Source organism: Oratosquilla oratoria, chromosome 42 (assembly GCF_046742065.1).
Source record: "Oratosquilla oratoria isolate Oo_2021 chromosome 42, ASM4674206v1, whole genome shotgun sequence".
In the NCBI taxonomy this organism is placed as follows: Eukaryota; Metazoa; Arthropoda; class Malacostraca; order Stomatopoda; family Squillidae; genus Oratosquilla; species Oratosquilla oratoria.
The window spans coordinates 35,471,932-35,493,011 of NC_134818.1; the positions used below are offsets into that span (position 1 = coordinate 35,471,932).

At 41.2% G+C, this 21,080-nt stretch overlaps 1 protein-coding gene across 1 annotated transcript in view; it reads left to right on the top strand.

Moving 5' to 3' along the window:
• The window catches only part of LOC143021744 (uncharacterized), a 231,433-nt gene that overhangs the window by 75,363 nt on the left and 134,990 nt on the right, over window positions 1-21,080 (top strand). The window contains exons 7-9 of the mRNA XM_076179439.1: window positions 8,774-8,982; window positions 11,199-11,948; window positions 12,479-12,720. Coding sequence (XP_076035554.1) covers window positions 8,774-8,982; window positions 11,199-11,948; window positions 12,479-12,720 — 1,201 coding nt within the window. The remainder of the gene's footprint in view (window positions 1-8,773; window positions 8,983-11,198; window positions 11,949-12,478; window positions 12,721-21,080) is intronic.

Genomic DNA, 21,080 nt, shown 5'->3' on the forward strand with positions numbered 1-21,080 from the left:
TTGTACATCTCATCACCTTACTTTTACCCACATTTATCTTTAGCTTTCTTCTATCACATACTCTCCCAAACTCTGCCACCAGCTTCCTCAATCCCTCCTCTGACCCTGCCACAAGCGCAGTGTCATCCGCAAACAACAGCTGGCTCACCTCCCACTTTTCTCCCTTTTCTTTAACCATCTCCAGTCCCTGACCCACTACCCTAGCATTCACCTCTCGCACCACCCCATCCATGTATAAGTTGAACAGCCAGGGCGACATAACGCATCCTTGACAAAGTCCCACCTTTACTTCAAACCACTCACTCTCTCCATTTCTAATCCTGACACATACTCTACTACTCTCATAAAAACTCTTGACAGCTCCCAAAAGCTTTCCTCCTATCCCATAAATCTGAATAGCCTCCCACAGTGCCTTTCTGTCTACCCTATCATAAGCCTTTTCCAGATCCATAAAAGCCCAAAAAACATCCCCTTTCCTATAGCTTTCTCACATATCTGTCTTACCACAAAGATCTGATCTACACAACCTCTACCTGTCCTAAATCCACACTGTTCCTCACCAATTACTCCTGTTCCTCTCCTAATCCTCTCAATTAAGATCCTCCCATAAGCCTTCCCTACTACACTCAACAGGCTAATCCCTCTGAAACTACTACATTCACACTTGTCCCCTTTTCCCTTGTAAAGAGGAACTATACAGGCACTTCTCTAGTCCTCTGGTACTCTACCCTCTCTCCAGCAAACATTAAATAACCTCACCAACCAGTCCACCATCACTGAACCTCCCTTTTTCAGACATTCTGCATCATCTTTACAACTGCCTTTACCTCATCCTTCCTTATTTCTCCTCCATTCTCCTCACTCATCACTCTCATTTTCTTCGCATTTCCCACTGCAGCTATCTTTCCTTCCGTATCCTCCTTCACATTTATTAGCTCCCTAAGATATTCTGCCCATCTTCCCCTTACTGCCATCTCTTCCATTATCATCTCTCCATCTGTACCTTTTACCTTTTCTTCCCTACTTGATTCGCCTCCTCTTCCTCCCTTAATTTCTTTCCAAAACATCTTTTTATTACTTTCAAAATTTTCTGTCATACTCCTACCCCATTTCACATCTGCTCTCCTCTTTGCCTCCTTTACCTTTTGCTTTACTTCTCTATTCTTTTCTTTGTACGTCTCATATGACTCCCCCGTCCTCTTTTGTAACCAATCTGTGAATGCTCGCTTCTTCTCTTCTACAACCTTCTTTGTTTCCTCATCCCACAATTCACTACCCTTTCTTCTATTTCCCCCTGTCCTTCTTGTTCCACACACCATCCTTGCACACTTTAAGACTCCCTCCTTGAACCATCCCCATTCCTCCTCCACACCCATCTCTGCTCTATCCTTTACTCCCTCACACTCCTCCTTCAGCTTCTTTTCGTACTCCTTCTCCTTTTCCTTTTCATTCAAGGAGTTCACTCTAAGAACCTCCCTACCTTTTGTCCCTTTCCTCTTTCTCCATCTATCCTCCACTCTCAGCTTACCTTCCACCAAAAAATGATCTGATATTCCCCCACCCTCTCCCCTTAGCACATGTACATCCTTAACTCTTCCTATCATAATTCCTATTAACCACTACATAATCCATTAGCGCTCTATCTACCACCCTTCCTTCCACCACCCTCTCCCATGTGTACTTATGCTTGACTTTCTTCCGAAACACTGTATTTGCTATCATCAACTCTCTTTCTAGACACATTTCCACCATCAACTCTCCACTACGATTCTTTCCTGGAACTCCACACTTCCCAACCACTCCATCGATTGGACCATTTCCCATCCTAGCATTAAGGTCTCCCAGTACTATTACATTGACATTTCTACCTAAACCCTCCCTTTCTTCCACGCTCTTCTCACTGCCAGGCCCATATGCACTTACAAAGACCCACATCTCCTTTCCCAGTTTCACCTTCATCCACATTATCCTTGAGGAAACCTCCTTCCACTCCACTACCTGTTTACCTATCTCCTCACTTACTAGAAAAGCCACCCCTTCCCTCCCTCGCCCTCTCTTCACTCCTGATAACCTCCCACTTACACTCCCAAACTTACACTCACCCTTCCCTTTCAACTTAGTTTCACTCAAAGCCAACACACCCATCTTTCTTCTCACAAACATACTACCTATCTCTTCCCTTTTACTGTCATCTGTACCACATCCACGCACATTAAAAGACCCAAACCTTAGGGTGCTGGCCCGAGGCCCTCCAGCACCCCTTATGCCTTCACTTTTCTTTTTAGGAATATGCCCCGTGGGGCTACAGGGAGAAGGATGCCTAGTCCCTCTCCCCGTCCCTTTCTTCTCGCCTCTTACGATCCAAGTGGGAAACTTGGTGGCAGTATTCTTTTCCCCCACCACAGGGAATTCCCCCATCACAGAAAGAGAATACTCAGAGAAATGGTACAGGACAGCAACAAGGGGTTGGGGGACAGCATAACGGAGGGACAGTCGTAGTATAAAAGTGTCATCATTTCTCTATGAACAGAATTTCTTCGATCATAGACAAAATGATGTGTGGCTCTGGTCCGTAGGGGCGCCCCATATAGATCCTAAAGTATCGACTGCATGCTACTTTGCCACAATAACAAGCTGCCAATACCCCAGAAAATACACATAGAAAATAATACACATAGAAAATACAAAAAATATATAAAAATAGAAGAAGCATTGTTTCGTTAGAGCTGAGAATTAAAGATAATATTATTATTATTATACATACATATACCAAAGGCTTTTTCCCCCTTACAAGGGTGGTAGCCAAAAAAAAAAAGGCATAAAAACCATTCCCACCCATTCCATCTCGAATACACTCCACTCCCCTCCACCCTCCACCCTCCCTCTTATCTTGGCACCTCCTGAATGATGGGTTATCCCTGCATCTTGTCCACTGCCCTGGGTCAGAGGCAGTGTCGCAAGACACAGCACATCCACAGCAAGGCCGTTTCATTAAATCAGCGACCCCCCTCTCCATCCCCTCACACAGAAAAGGAGAAGACTGGGAGAAATCCCTTCAGGCTGCATCAAATTTTTCTCACACATACTACCTCACCCCCATCCCCCCACCTATCCCACCTCATGCATCACAACATCATCCATATACAACCATTCTCCATTCACCTGTCTTCTGTTCTCTCCCGTCCTTCCTCAACAGACATTCCCCTCTTCACCAGAACCCCTTTCACCCCATCCATCCATCTCATCCTAGGTCACCCCCTCATCTTTACTCCCTCCACATCTGCCTTCCCTATCTCTTTTATTAGTCTTACTTCACTCATTCTTTCCATGTGTCCAAACCATCCCAATACTCTTAAATCCACCCTATCTTCCAACTCCCTGTTCTCCTCCTCACCTCCTCATTTCTCACTCTATCCAGCCTAGTAACTCCTATCATACTTCTCGGACACCTCATCTCAAACACATTCAAACTCCTCTCTTCCTCTCTTATGTTCCATGTTTCTGCCCCATACAGTGATGTTGGCACAATCACTCCTTCATACAATCTCCTCTTAGCCTCCATTCCCAAATGTCTATTTCTCATTACACTTTTCAATCCACCAAGGCATTTACTCGCTTCTCTCAATCTACATTCTACCTCCACTTCACCCTTTCCTGCCACATTCGCACCTAGTTCCTCCAGTTGCTCTCCCTTGATGCTCATTTCCAGCCTGCTGCCACTTTCACCCCTTGTACATCTCATCACCTTACTTTTGCCCACATTTATCTTCAACTTTCTTCTTTCACACACTCTCCCAAACTCTCACCAACTTCCTCAATCCCTCCTCTGATCCTGATACAAGCGCAGTGTTGTCTGCAAACAACAGCTGGCTCACCTCCCACTTTTCTCCATTTTCTTTAAACATCTCCAATCCCTGACCCACCACCCTTGCATTTACCTCTCACACCACCCCATCCCATCCATGTAAAGATTGAACAGCCAGGGCGACATAACACACCCCTGATGTAGTCCCACCTTTACCACGAACCACTCACTCTCTCCATTTCTAATCCTGACACATGCTCTACTACTCACATATAAACTCTTGACAGCTCCTAGAAGCTTTCCTCCTATCCCGTATATCTGCAAAACCTCCCACAGTGCCTTCCTGTCTACCCTGTCATAAGCCTTTTCCAAATCCATAAAAGCCCAAAAAACATCCTAACCTTTTCCTATTGCTTTCTCACATATCTGTCTTACCACAAAAATTTGATATATGCAACCTCTACCTGTCCTAAATCCACACTGCTCCTCGTCAGTTACTCCCTCTGTTCCTCTCCTAATCCTCTCAATCAAGATCCTCCCATAAGCCTTCCCAACTACACTTAACAAGCTAATCCCTCTGGAACCACTTCACTCACACTTGTCCCCTTTTCCCTTGTAAAATGGAACTATACAGGCACTCCTCCAGTCCTCCAGCACTCTACCCTCTCTTAAACAAACATTAAATAACCTCACCAGCCAGTCCACCATCACTGTACCTCCTTTATTTTAGACATTCTGCATGGCATCCATCCAGACCAGGTGCCTTACCTGCTTTCATCTTGACAACTACTTTCACTTCATCCTTCCTTATTTCTCCTCCATTTTCCTCACTTATCACGTCCGTTTTCTTAATGCTTCTTCCCACTGCAACTGTCTTTCCCTCCCTATCCTCCTTCACATTTAGCAACTCCCTAAAATACTCTCCATCTTCCCCTTACTTCTCTTCCATTATCATCTCTCAATCTACACCTTTTACCTTTTCTTCTCTACTTGATTCGCCTCCTCTTCCTCTCTCAATTTCTTTCCAAAACATCTTTTTATTACTTTCAAAATTTTCTGTCATACCCTTACCCCATTTCACATCTGCTCTCCTCTTTGCCTCCTTTACCTTGTGCTTTACTTCTCTTCTCTTTTCTTTGTACCTCTCATATGACTCCCTCATCCTGTTTTGTAACCAATCTGTAATAGCTCATCTCTTCTCTTCTACAACCTTTTTTGTTTCTTCATCCCACCATTCACTACCCTTTCTTCTATTTCCTCCTGTCTTTCTTGTTCCACACACCATCTTTGCACACTTTGTGACTCCCTCCTTGAACCATCCCCATTCCTCCTACACTCCTAGTTTTACTCTATCCTTCACTCCCTCCCACTCCTCTCTCAGCTTATTCTTGTACTCCTTTTCCTTTTCATTTAAAGAGTTCACTCTAAGCACCTCCCTACCTTCTGTCCTTTTCCTCTTTCTCCATCTATCCTCCACTCTCAACTTACCTTCCACCAAAAAATGATCTGATATTCCCCCACTCTCTCTTCTTAGCACATGTACATCCTTAATTCTTCCTATTATGCTCCTGTCTACCACTACATAGTCCATTAACACTCTATCTACCACCCTTCCATCCACCACCCTCTCACATGTGTACTTATGCATGACTTTCTTCCGAAACACTGTATTTGCTATCATCAACTCTCTTTCTAGACACATCTTATTCATCAACTCTCCACTGTGATTCTTTCCTGGAACTCCACATTTCCCAACCACTCCATCAATTGGTTCCTTTCCTACCCTAGCATTAAGGTCTCCCAATACTGCTACATTGATGTTCCTCCTTAATCCCTCAATGCACTCATTTAAATCTATCCAAAGAGCCTCCCTTTCTTCTACATTCTTCTCACTACCAGGTCCATATGCACTTACAAAAACCCACATCTCCTTTCCCAATTTCACCTTCATCCACATTATCCTTGAGGAAACCTCCTTCCACTCCACTACATGTTTACCTATCTCTTCACTTACTAGTATAGCCACCCCTTCCCTCCCTCTCCCTCTCTTCACTCCTGAATACCTGCCAATTACACTCCCAAACTCACACTCGTCCTTCCTTCTCAACTTAGTTTCATTCAAAGCCAACATCCATCTTTCTTCTCACAAACATACTACCTATCTCTTCCCTTTTACTCTCCTCTGTACCACATCCACACACATTAAAAGACTCAAACCTTAGGGTGCTGGTTGGAAAATTCCTAGACCCTCTTATGCCTTTCATTTTTTTAGGAATGTCCTCTGTGGGGCTACAGGGAGAAGGATGCCTGGTCCCAATCCCCGTCCCGTTTTTCTCGCCTCTTATGATCCAAATGGAAATACTTGGTGGCAGTGTTCTTTTCCCCCCACCACAGGGTAGGCGAAACAAGGAAATGAAATTCAGGTAAATGGTACAGGACAGCACAAGGGGTTGGGGGACAGCATTTTAGAGGGACAGTAGCAGTATAATGAAAGTTTCACCATTTCTCTGTGAGCAGAGTCCTCCTCTATCACAGACAAAATGATGTGTGGCTCTGGTCCATAGGAGCACCCCATATAGACCCTAAAGTATCAACTGCATGCATGCTACTTGCCATAACAATGTGAAGGCAATACCCCAGTTGGGGTATTCCCCAGTTGGGGTATTCCCCAGTTGGGGAATATATTATTATTATAATTGCCGTTATTATTACAGTAAAACCCCGATTATCCGAAAGCGGATTATACGAAAAACGGGATTATCCGAAATTGATTTGGATAATGCAATTAAAATTAAAAAAAAAATTCTATACTAAAACGTTATAAAACATCAAAAACATGAAAATAAATAAAAGTAACTACATATGTACTATATTAACACATTTAAGATTGATAAGAACAGTTAAAATGAATAGGTTTTAAGCATACTACTTTGTTTAGCGTAGCGTGTGTTTGTTTGGTTTCATTGTTTACATTGTCAGTCGGCGGCAGTTGCGTCACAGAGTTCACCCTGGGCAGTCGCATTCTACCTGTGCTTCGACCTCACTTCTTTCTACATCACTATGCTGAAAGAAACCGGGAAAAGGAAGAAAGTCGTCCTTACCATACAGCAGAAGCTGGAGATATTGGACAAGCTGAAGGCGGGTCAATCGGGAACGTCCATCGCCCACGAATATGGCATTGGGAATGCTACTGTTACGGACATCGAAAAGGCAGGGCCACAGTTAAGGCAGTTCACTCAGAAGCATCTCCCAGCTGTCTTCCACCACAAGAACAAAGATTCAGGACCGAGGACCATGAAGCTGGGTAAATACCAAAACCTAGACGAGGCGTTGTTCAAGTGGCAGCAACAGCACGTATCTTCCGGATTGCCAGTGTGGGGTGTAGATCTACAGTCTGCGGCGGAAACCCTGGCAAACAATTTAGGTATTAATGACTTCAGAGCTTCTTCTGGGTGGCTCATTAGGTTCAGAAAGCATAATCTTTTAGCAAACAAGAGGGTCTGTGGAGAGACTGCTAGTGCTGCTATCGATGTTGTGGAGCCTTTCATTAACGATTTTTGGAAATTAGTGAGTGACGAAGGACTGCTACCCCATCAACTCTACAATTTTGATGAGACTGGACTATTCTGGAAGGCACTGCCCAACAACACACAGGCAAGCACAACTGTTAAGGACGCGCCAGGAAGGAAGCTGGACAAGGGCCGCACCAACACCACCTCAATCATCCAGCCAATGGATCAGGGCGTCATACAAGCAGTAAAGATACGCTACTGCCGGCACTTTATGCAGGAAATTCTGTGTGTGACACTCAAGGGGGAAGAAGGAGACACTAGAGCCCAGAGGACAATAGCAAACCTCAAGAGATATAACCTGAAGACAGCAATAGCAATCTACAACCTTGAGAAAGCGTGGAAACAGGTGCCCCCTTCTACATTGGCCAATGCCTGGAATCCCCTGCTACGAGGCCATGAGGATATGCGAGAAGTGTTTGAAGGATTTGACCGGGAGGTGCGAGAGGTGAAGGAGGCCCTGGATGATTACGAGACAGTTACAGAGGAGGACGTCCAGGAGTGGCTCACTGTGGATGAGGGGGACCCAGGTTATGCTCTCCAATCAACCAAAGAAATAGCTGAGGAAGTGATGCACGGCAATGACAATGATGATGACGACAATGATCCTTCTGATCCTTCCATGTCTTTGGCAACAGTCTGGTCCCACATCGAAGGAGTGCTTCAGTTTCTTGACCAGTGACCCAGGGACATTTCAAATAGCAATCAACTGTACCCGATGATGCGAGCAGCACTGAGTGACGTCAACGAGAAACAGCTGTCTTGCACCAAACAGACTTCTATCACCTCGTTTTTTCGGCCAAGATCACCTTCATCCACCCAGTCTTCTCGCCCTTCATCAAGTGCCTCATCCTCCTTGTCTACCTTTGATTTGGACAGTGAAGATGGAGCAATGGACGACCCTTCCTTCTGACTCCACCACCAGGAGGTGGGGAGTGGAAGGGTTGTGGAGTGATGGTGACAGAGGCGGGGAGTGGTGGGGTTGCTTTATTGTGTTCGTCAGGATAGTGGAAGATATATGTATAGAATAATTCTTGTTCTTTGTTACGTATAAGGTATGTACGTCAACACGAAAAAAAAAAATTGTGTTCCATCCACAACTTGAGACTGATGGAGAGAGAGAGAGGGGGGGGGGGGAGGAAGGCACAGGACACTCACACACACACAAAGTATGTCAACACGAAATATATTTCTGATAAATCTGGATTATCCGAAAAATTGGCTTATCCGAAAGAGGCTTCCCCCCTTTCGTTTTGGATAATCGGGGTTTTACTGTATTATCATTATTATTATTATTATTATCATCATCATCATCATCTTCATCTCTTTTGTCATCTTTGTTGTTATCATGACCATCATCAACATCATCATCATTATTATTTATTTTACTTTCTCTCAGATTTGGACCACCTGTCACTCTCCCGGGACAGTAAGAACCTTCGTTTTGCCCTCGACACAGAGAAGATTGAGTTCCACTCCTCAGAGGAGGAGGAGTTTGTCCTCGAAGAGGAGGAAGAGTTCGAGTATGAGGAGGAAGAGATGGATGAAGAGGAGGAAGAGGAAATGGAAGAAGAGGAGGAAGAGTTTGACAGCGAGGCTGAAGATTCAGTAAGTTAAACTCACTCATATATTTTAAATGTGGGAATAATCTCAACATATGTCCAAGTAGGCACCCAGTCCATCCCATATTATTATTTTTATCATTACTATTATTGTTATTGTTTTTAGTATTAGTATTATGTTATTACTGTTATTATTTTTTTTACCCACTGAAGTTAATCTCTTTGCTTCATATAGGATGTTCCAAAAATTTACTCTTGCTTATTGACATACATGCCAGTTTAATTGATAAAAAAAAAATCAGTCTAGTTCCTACCCCCCCCCCTTGTGTGTATCTAATATTATATTCAATTACACATTACACCATAGGGTATGGTTAATTGAGATATTTTTGATATATTGATTACTAGAGGTTTCCCTCAGCTGATTAAAATCACCCAATCAGGACTGGATTTACCCTCTTGTGGGCCCTAGGCCAAACTCATCATTGGGTCCCCAAATTTATAGAAATATAATAAAAAAATATATAAGATTTTATTAAATTTTTTCAAGTTATATTTAATATGATGTTGTGACTTTTTACTGAAAAAATGCTTATTGCACGTAAATAGATTCACCCCCATTCTTGTGTGACAAATTAGTTTCAGTGGGCCTGTGGGCCCTAGGCCAATGGCCAAGTATCTCTGTTGGTAAATTGGCCCTGCTCCCAGTGCCTTAGGATAAATCTCATAAGTTACCTCCTCCTCCTACTACTACTAACCAGTGACATGAAATAGACCCACACTCATGCAGCATAGACAACAATTCAATGTGTCTTCACATTAGGGTTGCCAACTCTGTTAAGCTACAATAAAGGACATAAAAACTTTATTGGTATTTATTTAAGTGGCTATAGATCATAATAGATGCCGGTATTAAATGCAGTTCAAAATTACATATTTCTTACCTAAATGATAATACAAAAACAAGAATGAGAAGACATTTATTTTACCTTGATCAAAGGATTCTAATCTTTAAAACTATATTTGCCCTGGCTTTTTGCTGCCTCCAGAAAATTTGTATCACTTTTGCTGTTTTTAGCGAATTCCAAATAACTATCTTTTATGGTAAAATGTATGAGTTCATTCTTAATTAATTCAATAGAGCATCAGTTCCTTTCATCTCGCCATTTAGATGACATTAAACTAAAAACTTTCTCACAATAAGATGATGTTCCAGGAATTGATTGTACAAAATAAACTATTTTGAAAACATTGATACATTTAAAGTCCATAGATTAAAAAAGAAAGAAAAAAAAAAACACTGGTTGTTTTTGAGGTTATGAAGAGTTCAGAGCTTTTGATAGTGTCGAAGTTTCTTTGAATTAATGCTATTTCGTCAAAAAATCATTCATCTTTGATTTAAGCTTTCCTTCTAGCTTCAAATGTTCTACTACTACAAATTTCTGAAACTTTGGGAAATGAATGGCCTACGAAGCTTAGGTTTGATAATTTGCCGAAAGTTGAATTTCATCGAAATCTATTCTGTTTTTCAAAATATCTGTTAATAACATGAAATATTGACACTACTATTACAAGTTTTCTCACATAGATTTAACTGTTCTTCTGGTATTTATAACAAATTACGGCTCGATTTTGTGAAGGGTCTCATCATATTGTGTTGTATAATACGCCATATTTGTTTTGGTTCTTCGTGAGTTCAGTTGATAGGTGGAAGATTTGCCTTTCCAAACGTCCAACAGCACCTCCTTTCTTTCTCTGTTGTTTTTCTTTTCTTTTTTTCTTGGTGATGGTTCTCATATTTAGTAACATAGTTTACGATTTTCTGGTTTTCCCAAAATGAGTGCCTTTTTTTAATGGAAAGTTGAGTTATACATAAAATGAGGCTGATTTTACACACTGGTCTGTGGTCTGCCGCTCTGTGCATCTGGTATTGTGCAGAATGCAGAGTTAACAGAATCTGCACTCTTACAAGAAGTCAACGCTTTTGCAATCATCACATCTTGAGAGTAGGAAATTGAACTACCAGTCAAAACAATTTCAAAATAAAGGACAAATAGTGTCATTTCAAATTTCAATAAAGGACAAGGGCAAATAGACCTGAATAAAGGACTGTTCTTTGAAATAAAGGATGGTTAGCATCCGAACTTCATATATATATAATATTATTTTCAGTTTCTGTTGAAATTCTAAAAATTGTTAAATGCTTTTCTTCTATTCTCTTAGAGGAACTATGTTCTTATACTTTCTGTTTGATGCCCCTAGGAGGAGGAAGCCCTACTCATGGCCAGTGGGGTCATCAAAAGTGGAGACAAAGGGTCTCTCCTTCTACAGGATGCTTCCTCCCTCCTCCCACCAGGAGAGGACCCATGGGCACAAGATCCCCATACAGCCCGGTCAGCTCCTCAGAAAGATGCCCTGCAGGAGTACAGACAAAAGACTGAATCAGAGAAACAAAAGGTGTCTGCACCTCAAGCATCAGTGTTGAAGGACAGCGTGGCTCCCACAGCATCAATGAAGACCCCTCAGCCAAATCAGACCCAACCTTCATCCACAGCACCCTCCAAAGGGCAGCAGAAACCTAAGCAAAGTACCCAACCTTCTTCAGCTTCACTTCAGCAAAGGAAATCCACTGCAGAAACTAAGTTGGAGTTTGACGAAACCTCAAGGAATGCCTCCAAGAAAATGAACCCTTTTGACCGGGTTGTAGCTAAGTTGAGCAACAAGGGGAATGTGAAACAGCAGGATGATGCACTTAAGGAACCTTCAAGCACAGGAGCCAAAGATGAAGGAACCTCAGGTACTGCAGGTACTGAAGGAACAACCTCAGCGGGAGCGACCAAAGGAGCAACTATCTCAGAGCCACTGACAAAAGACCCTGTTGCTAAAGGAGCAGCAGCTAAAGGGGCAGGGACCAGGACAGCAGTCAAAGAAAATGCTGAGTCAGCAACCCCTCCATCCAAAAAGATTGTTGTTGATTTAAACAAAATTGTTGGTGCAACTTCAGCTGTTAAAGTAAGTTGTTCCTTTCTCTTTAATACCATGTTAGTTGATAGGCAGAAGGTATTCCAACACAAGAATAGAATTGGATAATGCCAACAACAACAAAATATATATATTATTAGATTCACTGGTGAAAGGCCAAGGGAAGGGATGAGTGGTACTTTTGGTATGTGATGAGTTATGTAACATCACAGTGGAGTGGGCAGAAGTGTCATTAAGGATAATGTGGGTGAAGGGAAGACCTGGATTTTTTTTTTCTTCTTCTTTCTTTCTCTTCAGGATAATAAGAATCCCACCATGTTCCCATGTGTGTCATGAAAGATGAATAAATGGAGTGAAGAAAGGAAACTAGTACTACACCTTTCTGTATTTTTCTCCCACAAAAAGGCAAAGCTTTGACTTGGCCATCCCAGTACAAGGAGGGGAAAGCTTTTGGTATATACCTACATTGGATATATCTTATTAAGAGCCTTTCCCTGGAACCTTTTTTATGGTTTTCTTAATTCTTTTCAATGTGTTACCCAGTTAATTTTACATTGCAGACTTCAGCAGATCCCACAGCAGAAGTGAAGAAACAAAAGGTAGAAATTGAAAATGAAATAAAACAACAAAAAGGTGTTTTGGAAAACCTTTGTAATCAGGAACATAATATTCAGAAACAAATTGAGTCCTTGGAACTGAAGAGAAAAGAGGCAGAGGCTAACAGGAAGAAAGAGGAGTTGTTGCTCTCAGCCACAAAGGAAGAACTAAAGGAAAAACATCAACAAGAGCTTGAAAAAGTCAAGTAGGTAATCAGATTACTGTTTAGTATGATAATAAATGTATTTTAAGATAGTGTAGGGATGAGTGTGAGGAATTGTACTGATATTCCATTGACTTTTGTCTGTTGCAACCAGTTGTGGACTGGGTCTAAAATTTCTACCAGGAAAACTTGAAAAAGGGCCCAATCAAAAGGGCCCACTTAATCCTAAAACATAGATCTTAGGTTATATTAGATTAGGAGCTATTGGACAACATAAGTTTCATAATAAATATCTGTGTTTACCTGATTCTGGAATTTTATCTCAAAAGTAATGGTTTTAAGCAAGTAAGAAGTTACATCTATTCAGTATTGTCGTATTTATTTATGTCAGTGTATGCATAATACAAAACTAGAAAATTTAATTAATTTCATAACAAAAGTGAACATCTCAATTATTGAACAACTGATGATATGGTTTAACATCACAAACTCCCCTAATTGGGAGGCTAGGATGGTACCCCTCACATAGGACTTTGTAGCATGGAATCTAATGAACAGTCCCCTTGGTTCAACTTTGCTGGTAGTAGGGTTCAAACTGCCATCCCCTCATCCTTAGCAACAAGTAATGATGCCCTAACCCGCTCAGCCACTGAGCAACCAATGCGAGTAATTTAAAAAGCATAATTTGAAATTCTTTTCAAATTATCATTAAGATTGGAATGTTAGCATTTGTAAATATATGCACATATCATTACAAGACTAAAAAATTATTAACTTGCAAAGCACAAATCACCTAGATAGCAAGCAGTCTAGAAAACATTGTTGTTTTTCCACAAGAAAAGGAATATCACCCACAGAAAATTCAGAAAGTAATTTTTTTTTTCAATGCTGATCGACATAAGTTTTAAGCAGCTCATTTGACAGTGAAGAGCATAATCGAGTTTATACAATTTCAATTAACTGAATACACATTCACAACTGACTTGCTTGAATGACAATGTCAAAATATAATTGTGAGTTTAGAACAAATTTGAGTATGCAGATGCATGCAAAGAATACTTAAGCTGGATATGGAAACAGCAAAGCAGGCAATTCTTACATGACTCTCTTGAAGTGCATTGTGAACCTGAAAGTACATCAGAGTGAGTTTGAAGTATCTGTTTTGATTCTAGGTGTCATCCGTAGAATGCACAGATGTGGAGTTGGTTGAGGGGAGAAGTGAGTGTCATGTGAGAGAGGGGAGAGAAAAGGTGTGAGTGAAAGAAGTGCAACAGAGGAAAGATAGAAGATAGCTAGGCCTAGTAATAGGATTATACAGGTATCATTAGTGAGTGAGAGAGTAATTAAAGTGACATCATCAGTCTGTACCATGACAATGAGAAGTAAAAGGAGGAACCGTGCTAAGGTAACTTGAATTATGTACTTTCAGTCTACAGATGCTCTTTTTGAATCAAAATATCATTTGTAGAATGACAAAAATATATGAAAATCAAATGCTGGAGTAGGGTGAAAACTTAATTTAAAGTGTACAACAACAATATATACATATATACCAAAACACAAGCCTGGACAGAAAGGAATCATTCCGAGTTACTAGAAGATACAAAAGATGAATTAATTGAAATACTGAAAGATGGAGGAAATACAGTAATTATGGGTGACTTTAATTCAAAAGAAATATGTTGGGAAGAAATGACAGTGAAGGGGGTAGAGAAACACTGGGGCAATGTCCTCCTTGACTTGACCATTGAATACACAATGATCCAGTGGATTAGAAAAAAATAATAGATACAGAGGAAATGAAGAACCCTCAAAATTAGACTTAATACTTACGACAGAACCTGAGATTATCGAAAAAATTTATTACAAAACTCCGTTAGGAAAAAGTGACCACATACTAATAGAAATGGAATTGAAAGAACAAATGGATCAAAGCAAAAATGATAAACGCAGAATAGGAAAACCAATGTATAACAAAACAAACTTTGAGAAACGTAAAACATTCTTTCGCAATGCAAATTGGGAAAAATTCCAAAATGAAGATACAGGGATAAAAGGAAAATGGAATATACTAAAAGAAATTTATAATGAAGGAGGGAACAAATATGTACCACAACAAAAAATAGAAAAACATACTTAAAAAGCTGGTACAACAAAAGATGTAGTGAAGCTAAGGACAAAAGAGACAAAGCTTGGAAAAAGTGGAAAAGAGATAAGAGACTAAGCAAATAGCAGACGTACATAAAACTAAGAAACGAATATGTAAAAATATGCAAAGATGAAAAGAGAAAATGTGAAAAAAAGATAATAGACAAATGTAAAGAAGAACCCAAAGTATGTAAATGAGGAGGTGAGGAGGAGAACAGGGGTGGAAAGGGGGTTGGGAGATAGGGTTGATGAAAGAGTATTAGGATGGTTTGGACACATGGAAAGAATGAGTGAAGAAAGACTAGTAAAAGAGGTATGGAAGGCAGATGTGGAGGAAGTGAACATGAAGGGATGTCCTATGATGAGGTGGATGGATGGGGTGAAGGGGGCTTTGGGGAAGAGGGGAATGTCTGTTGAGGAAGGACGGGAGAGGACAGAAGACAGGGGTGAATGGAGAATGGCTGTATATGGATGATGTTGTGATGCATGAGGTGGAATGGGTGGGGGGATGGGGGTGAGGTAGTATGTGTGAGCAAATTTTGATGCAGCCCGAAGGGATTTCTCCCCATCTTCTCCTTTATGCATGGGGGGACGGAGAGGGGGGGTCGCCAAGTTAATGAAGCGGCCTTGCTGTGGATGTGCTGTCTTGCGACACTGCTTCTGACCCAGGGCAGTGGACAAGGTGCAGGGATGACCCGTCATCCAGGAGGTGCTAAGATGAGAGGGAGGGTGGAGGGGTGTGGAGTGTATTCAGGGATGGAATGGGTGGGAATGATTTTATGCCTTTTCCTTTTTGGCTACCTCCCTTGTAAGGGGGAAAAGCCTTGGTATATGTATGTATGTAAATGGAAAACTGACAAACAAACAAGAAATAGAAAAACTGTGCCAAGATAAAAAGGAATATACAGAGGAACTGGAAATGGCAGAAATAATGAACAACCACTTCAGATCAGTATTCACAATAGAAAACTCGCCTAACAGTGAAGTTAGAGAGAGAGAATTATCCCCAGCAATGAAAGAAATAATCATAACACAAAAAGAAACCAGTGACCAAATTAAAACCCTTGATGTCAGAAAATCACATGGTCCAGACAGAATTGCAAACTGGATACTGAAAGAATGTATGGAAGAATTAATTGACAAAATATATAATATAATTAAATTCTCTCTTAAAGAAGGAAAAGTGCCACTGGACTGGAAGAAGGCAAACATTGTACCAATTTATAAGGGAGGTGATAAGGAAGATCCATCTAACTACAGACCGGTCTCACTAACAAGCACAATAGCAAAAATTTGTGAAAGAGTTGTCAAAAACAGATGGGTTAAATACCTGGAAGAAAAATCTATACTGAACCCAAATCAATTTGGATTCAGACAAGGGAGATCATGTACAACAAATCTGATCTGCTTTTACTCAAGATTAATAGACATAATACAAGAAAGAGATGGGTTGGCAGACTGTGCTTTTCTGGACCTGCAAAAGATAAGGTACCACATAGGAAACTAATAAAGAAGATAGAGTCAAAAGGTGGCATCAGAGGAAAATTATTGGAATGGACGAAAGACTTCCTGATTTGGAGGAAAATGAGAGTTGCAATTAGAGAAAAATTCTCCAACTGGGAAGAAATAAAAAGCGGTGTCCCGCAAGGATCAGTACTGGCTCCGATCATGTTCGCCGTATACATTAATGACATGAATGAAGGCATGGAGTGCTATATGAATTTCTTTGCAGATGATGCAAAATTACTAAAGAAGGTAAAAACGGAAGAGGACTGCAACTCACTGCAACAAGATCTGAACACGATCTGGAATTGGATTAAAAAGTGGGAAGTAAAATTTAATATAAAGAAATGCAGTACAGGTACTCCTCGTTTAACGACCTACTCGGTTAACGAAAACCCGGAGTAACGACGGGCTTTATGACGTCGTTTAACGTAAATCTCCCGAAGTATCTAAAACTATCCACTTCCTCCAGTCTATCTCCCTTAATACCCACTTCCAGTGTGCTGCCACTCTCTCCCCTTGTACATCTCATCACCTTACTTTTGCCCGCATTTATCTTCAGCTTCCTTCTTTCACACACCTTCCCAAACTCTCACTAATTTCTTCAATCCCATCTCTGATCCTGCTACAAGTGCAGTGTCATCAGCAAACAACAACTGGCTTATCTCCCACTTTTCTCCATTTTCTTTAACCATCTCCAACCCCTGACCCACTACCCTTGCATTCATCTCTTGCACCACCCCATCCATGTATAGATTGAACAGCCAGGGCAACATAACACATCACTGATGAAGTCCCACCTTTACCTCAAGCCATTCACTCTCCATTTCTAATCCTAACACAAGCTCTACTACTCTCCTAAAAACTCTTGACTGCTCTTAACAACTTTCCTCCTATCCCATATATCTGCAATACCTCCCACAGTGCCTTTCTGTCTACCCTATCATAAGCCTTTTCCAGATCCATAAAAGCCCAAAAAACATCCTTACCTTTTTCTATAGCTTTCTCACATATCTATCTTGCCACAAAAATCTGATCTACACAACCTCTACCTGTCCTAAAACCACACTGTTCCTCTCCTAATCCTCTTAATCAAGACCCTTCCATAAGCCTTCCCAACTACACTCAACAAACTGATCCCTCTGAAACTACTACACTCACACTTGTCCCCCTTTCCCTTGTAAAGTGGAACTGTACAGGCACTCCTCTAGTCCTCCGGCACTCTACCTTCTCTTAAACAAACATTAAATAACCTCAGCAGCCAGTCCACCATAACTGTACCTTCTTTCTTCAGACATTCTGCATGGCTTCCATCCAACCCAGGTGCCGTACCTGCTCTCATCTTAACAGCTGCTTTCACTTCCTCTTTCCTTATTTCTCCTCCATTTTCCTCACTCATCACTCTCATTTTCTTAGCGCTTCACACTGCAACTACCTTTCCCTCCCTATCCTCCTTCATATTTAGCAACTCCCTAAAATACTCTGCCCACCTCCCTCTCACTGCCATCTCTTCCATTATCATCTCTCCATCTGCACCTTTTACCTTTTCTTCTCTACTTAATTTGCCCCCTCTTCCTCTTTTAATTTCTTTCCAAAACATCTTTTTATTACTTTCAAAATTTTCTGTCATACTCTTACCCCATTTCACATCTGCTCTCCTCTTTGCCTCCTTTATCTTATGTTTTACTTCTCTTCTCTTTACTTTGTACTGCTCATACAATTCCCTCATCCTATTTTGTAACCAGTCTATGAAAGCCTCCTTCTTTTCTACACCCTTATTTGGTTCCTCATCCCACCATTCACTACCCTTCCTTCTATTTCCTCCCATCCTCCTTGTTCCACACACCATCTTTGCACACCTTATGACTACCTCCTTGAACCATCCCCATTCCTCCTCCACTCCTAGTTTTACTCTGTTCTTCACTCCCTCCTACTCCTCTCTCAGCTTCTTATACTCCTCCTTTTCTTTCTCATTTATGCTGTTCACTCTAAGTACCTCCTTACCTTCTGCCCCTCTCCTCTTTCTCCACCTATTCTCCAATTTCATCTTACCTTCCACTAGAAAATGATCTGATATTTCCACTCTCTCCCTTTAGAACATGTACATCCTTAATTCTTCATACCATACTCCTGGTCACCACTATATAGTCCATTAATGCTCTATCTGCCACCCTTCCATCCGCCACCCTCTCCCATGTATACTTATGCTTGACTTTCTTCCTAAACACTGTATTTGCTATCATCAACTCTCGAGACACATCTCCACCATCAACTCTCCACTACAATTTTTCCCTGGAACTCCATACTTCCCAATCACTCAATCTATTGGTTTATTTCCTACCCTAGCATTAAGGTCTCCCAATACAACTACATTAATATTTCTCCCTAATTCCTCTATGCATTCATTTAAATCTATCCAAAAAGCCTCCCTTTCCTCTACACTCTTTTCACTAGCAGGCCCATACACACTTACAAAAAACCACATCTCCCTTCCCAGCTTCACCTTCATTCACATCAACCTTGATGAAACCTCCCTCCACTCCACTACACGCTTACCCATCTCTTTTCTTACTAGTATAGCCACCCCTTCTCTCCCTTGTCCCCTCTTCACTCCTGAGAACCTTTGAACTACACTCACAAACTCACACTTGCCCATACCTTTCAACTTAGTTTCACTCAATGCCAACACATCCATCTTTCTTCTCAGAAACATACTGCCTATCTCTTCCCTTTTACTCTCATCTGTACCACATCCATGCACATTAAAAGACCCAAGCCTTAGGGTACTGGTTGGAAAACTCCTCTTATGCCTTTACTTTTTTTAGGAATGTTCCCTGTGGGGCTGCATTTAGCAAGACTCCTAGTTCCATTCCCTGTCCCGTATCTAGTTGCCTCTTATGACTCAAATGGAAAGACTTGGTGGCAGCATTCTTTTCCCCCACCACAGGGTAGGCAAAAAAAGGAAATAAATACTCAGAGAAATGATACAGGACAGTAACAAGGTGTTGGGGGACAGCATAATTGAGGGACAGTCATAGTATAATAAAAGTGTCATCATTTCTCTATGAACAGAGTCTTCCTCTATCACAGACAAAATGATGTGTGTCTCTGGTCTGCAGGGGTGCACCATATAGACCCTAAAGTATGAACTGCATGCTACTGTGCCACAAAAGCATGCAGGCAATACCCCCAGATGGGAAAAATTAAGATTTTTTTTTTTTTTTTTTTTTTTTTTCCCCTTTATGGATTTGGAAAACACTTATGACAGGGTTGGCATGAAGGCACTATGGGAGGTGTTACAAATATATGGGATTGGGGGAAAGCTGTTATGGGTAGTCAAGAGTTTTTACGAGAGTAGTAGAGCCTGTGTTAGAACTGAACTGGAAATGGAGAGAGTGAGTGGTCTGAGGTAAAGGTGGGACTGCATCAGGGATGTGTCATGTTGTCATGGCTGTTCAATGTGTACATGAATGGGGTGGTGCAGGAAGTAAATGCAAGGGTAATGGGTAGGGTACTGAAGATGGTTAAAGAAAGTGGAGAAAAGTAGGAGCCTGTTTGCTGCTGACATTACACTTGTAGAAGGGTCAAAGGGGATTAAGAGAATTTAGGAAAATATGCAGTTGGAGAAAGTTGATGGTAAATGTGGGTTAAAGAAGGTGATGAGATGTACAAGTGGAGAGAATGGCAGCAATTTGGAAGTAAGTCTTAAAGGAGAGAGACTGGAGGAAGTGGGTAACTTTAGGTACTTGTGGTCACATGTGGAGGTGGAGGTAAATTGTAGATTAAGAGAACCAAGTAAATGCCTTAGGGGATTAAAAAGTGTAATAAGAAATAAGCTTTTGGGAATTGATGCAAAGAGGAGTTATGAAGGAGTGATTGTGCTGATAGCATGATATGGGACAAAGACAGAATTTAAGAAAGGCAGAGTGGAAAAATTTAAACGTGCTTGAGATGATATGTCTGAGAAGTATAGGAGTTACTAGGTTGGGTAGAGTGAGAAATGAGGAAGTGAGGAGGAGAGTAGGGGGGTGGAAAAGGAGATGTCAGATAAGGTTGATAAAAGAGTAATGAGATGGTTTGGACACATGGAAAGAGTGAAGAAAGATTAGTAAAAGAGGCATAGAAGGCAGAGGTGGATTGAGTGAATGTGAGGGGACAACTGAGGATGAGATGGATGGATGGTGTGAAGGGGTGTTGAGCAAGAGGGGGATATCTGTTGAGCAAGGAAGGGAGAAGGCAGGAGATAGGGGTGTGTGGGGAATGGCTGTGTACAAATGATACTGTGATGCAGGGAAGGTAATGGGTGGGAGATGGGGGAGTTAAGGAGTGGTTATGTGTGAATGATATTTTGACTCAGCTCAAAGGTATTTCCCCCCCTCCCCCTTTTTTCATGAGGGGACAGAGAAGAGGGGTTGTCGATTAAGTGAAGTGGCCTTGCTTCATTGCTTCTGACCCAGGGCAGTGGGCAGGATGTGGGAATGACCCATCATCCATGAGGAGCTAAGATGAGAGGTAGGAAAGGGCAGTGGATAGGAGTGGTTATATGCCTTTTGACTTTGGTAAAGGTGAAAAAGCTCTCAGTATATAGATAGATATAATTTTTTCCCCATCTGTTTAGCCTTTTTTGTTTGAAATCTATAACATTATTTGAATAGGATTTTTTTTTTTTTTCAAATGGTATTTAGCTATAAAAAATAATTTCATAACATGTAATGAATAGGAATTTGTATTCTTATGGGGGTACCAAAATC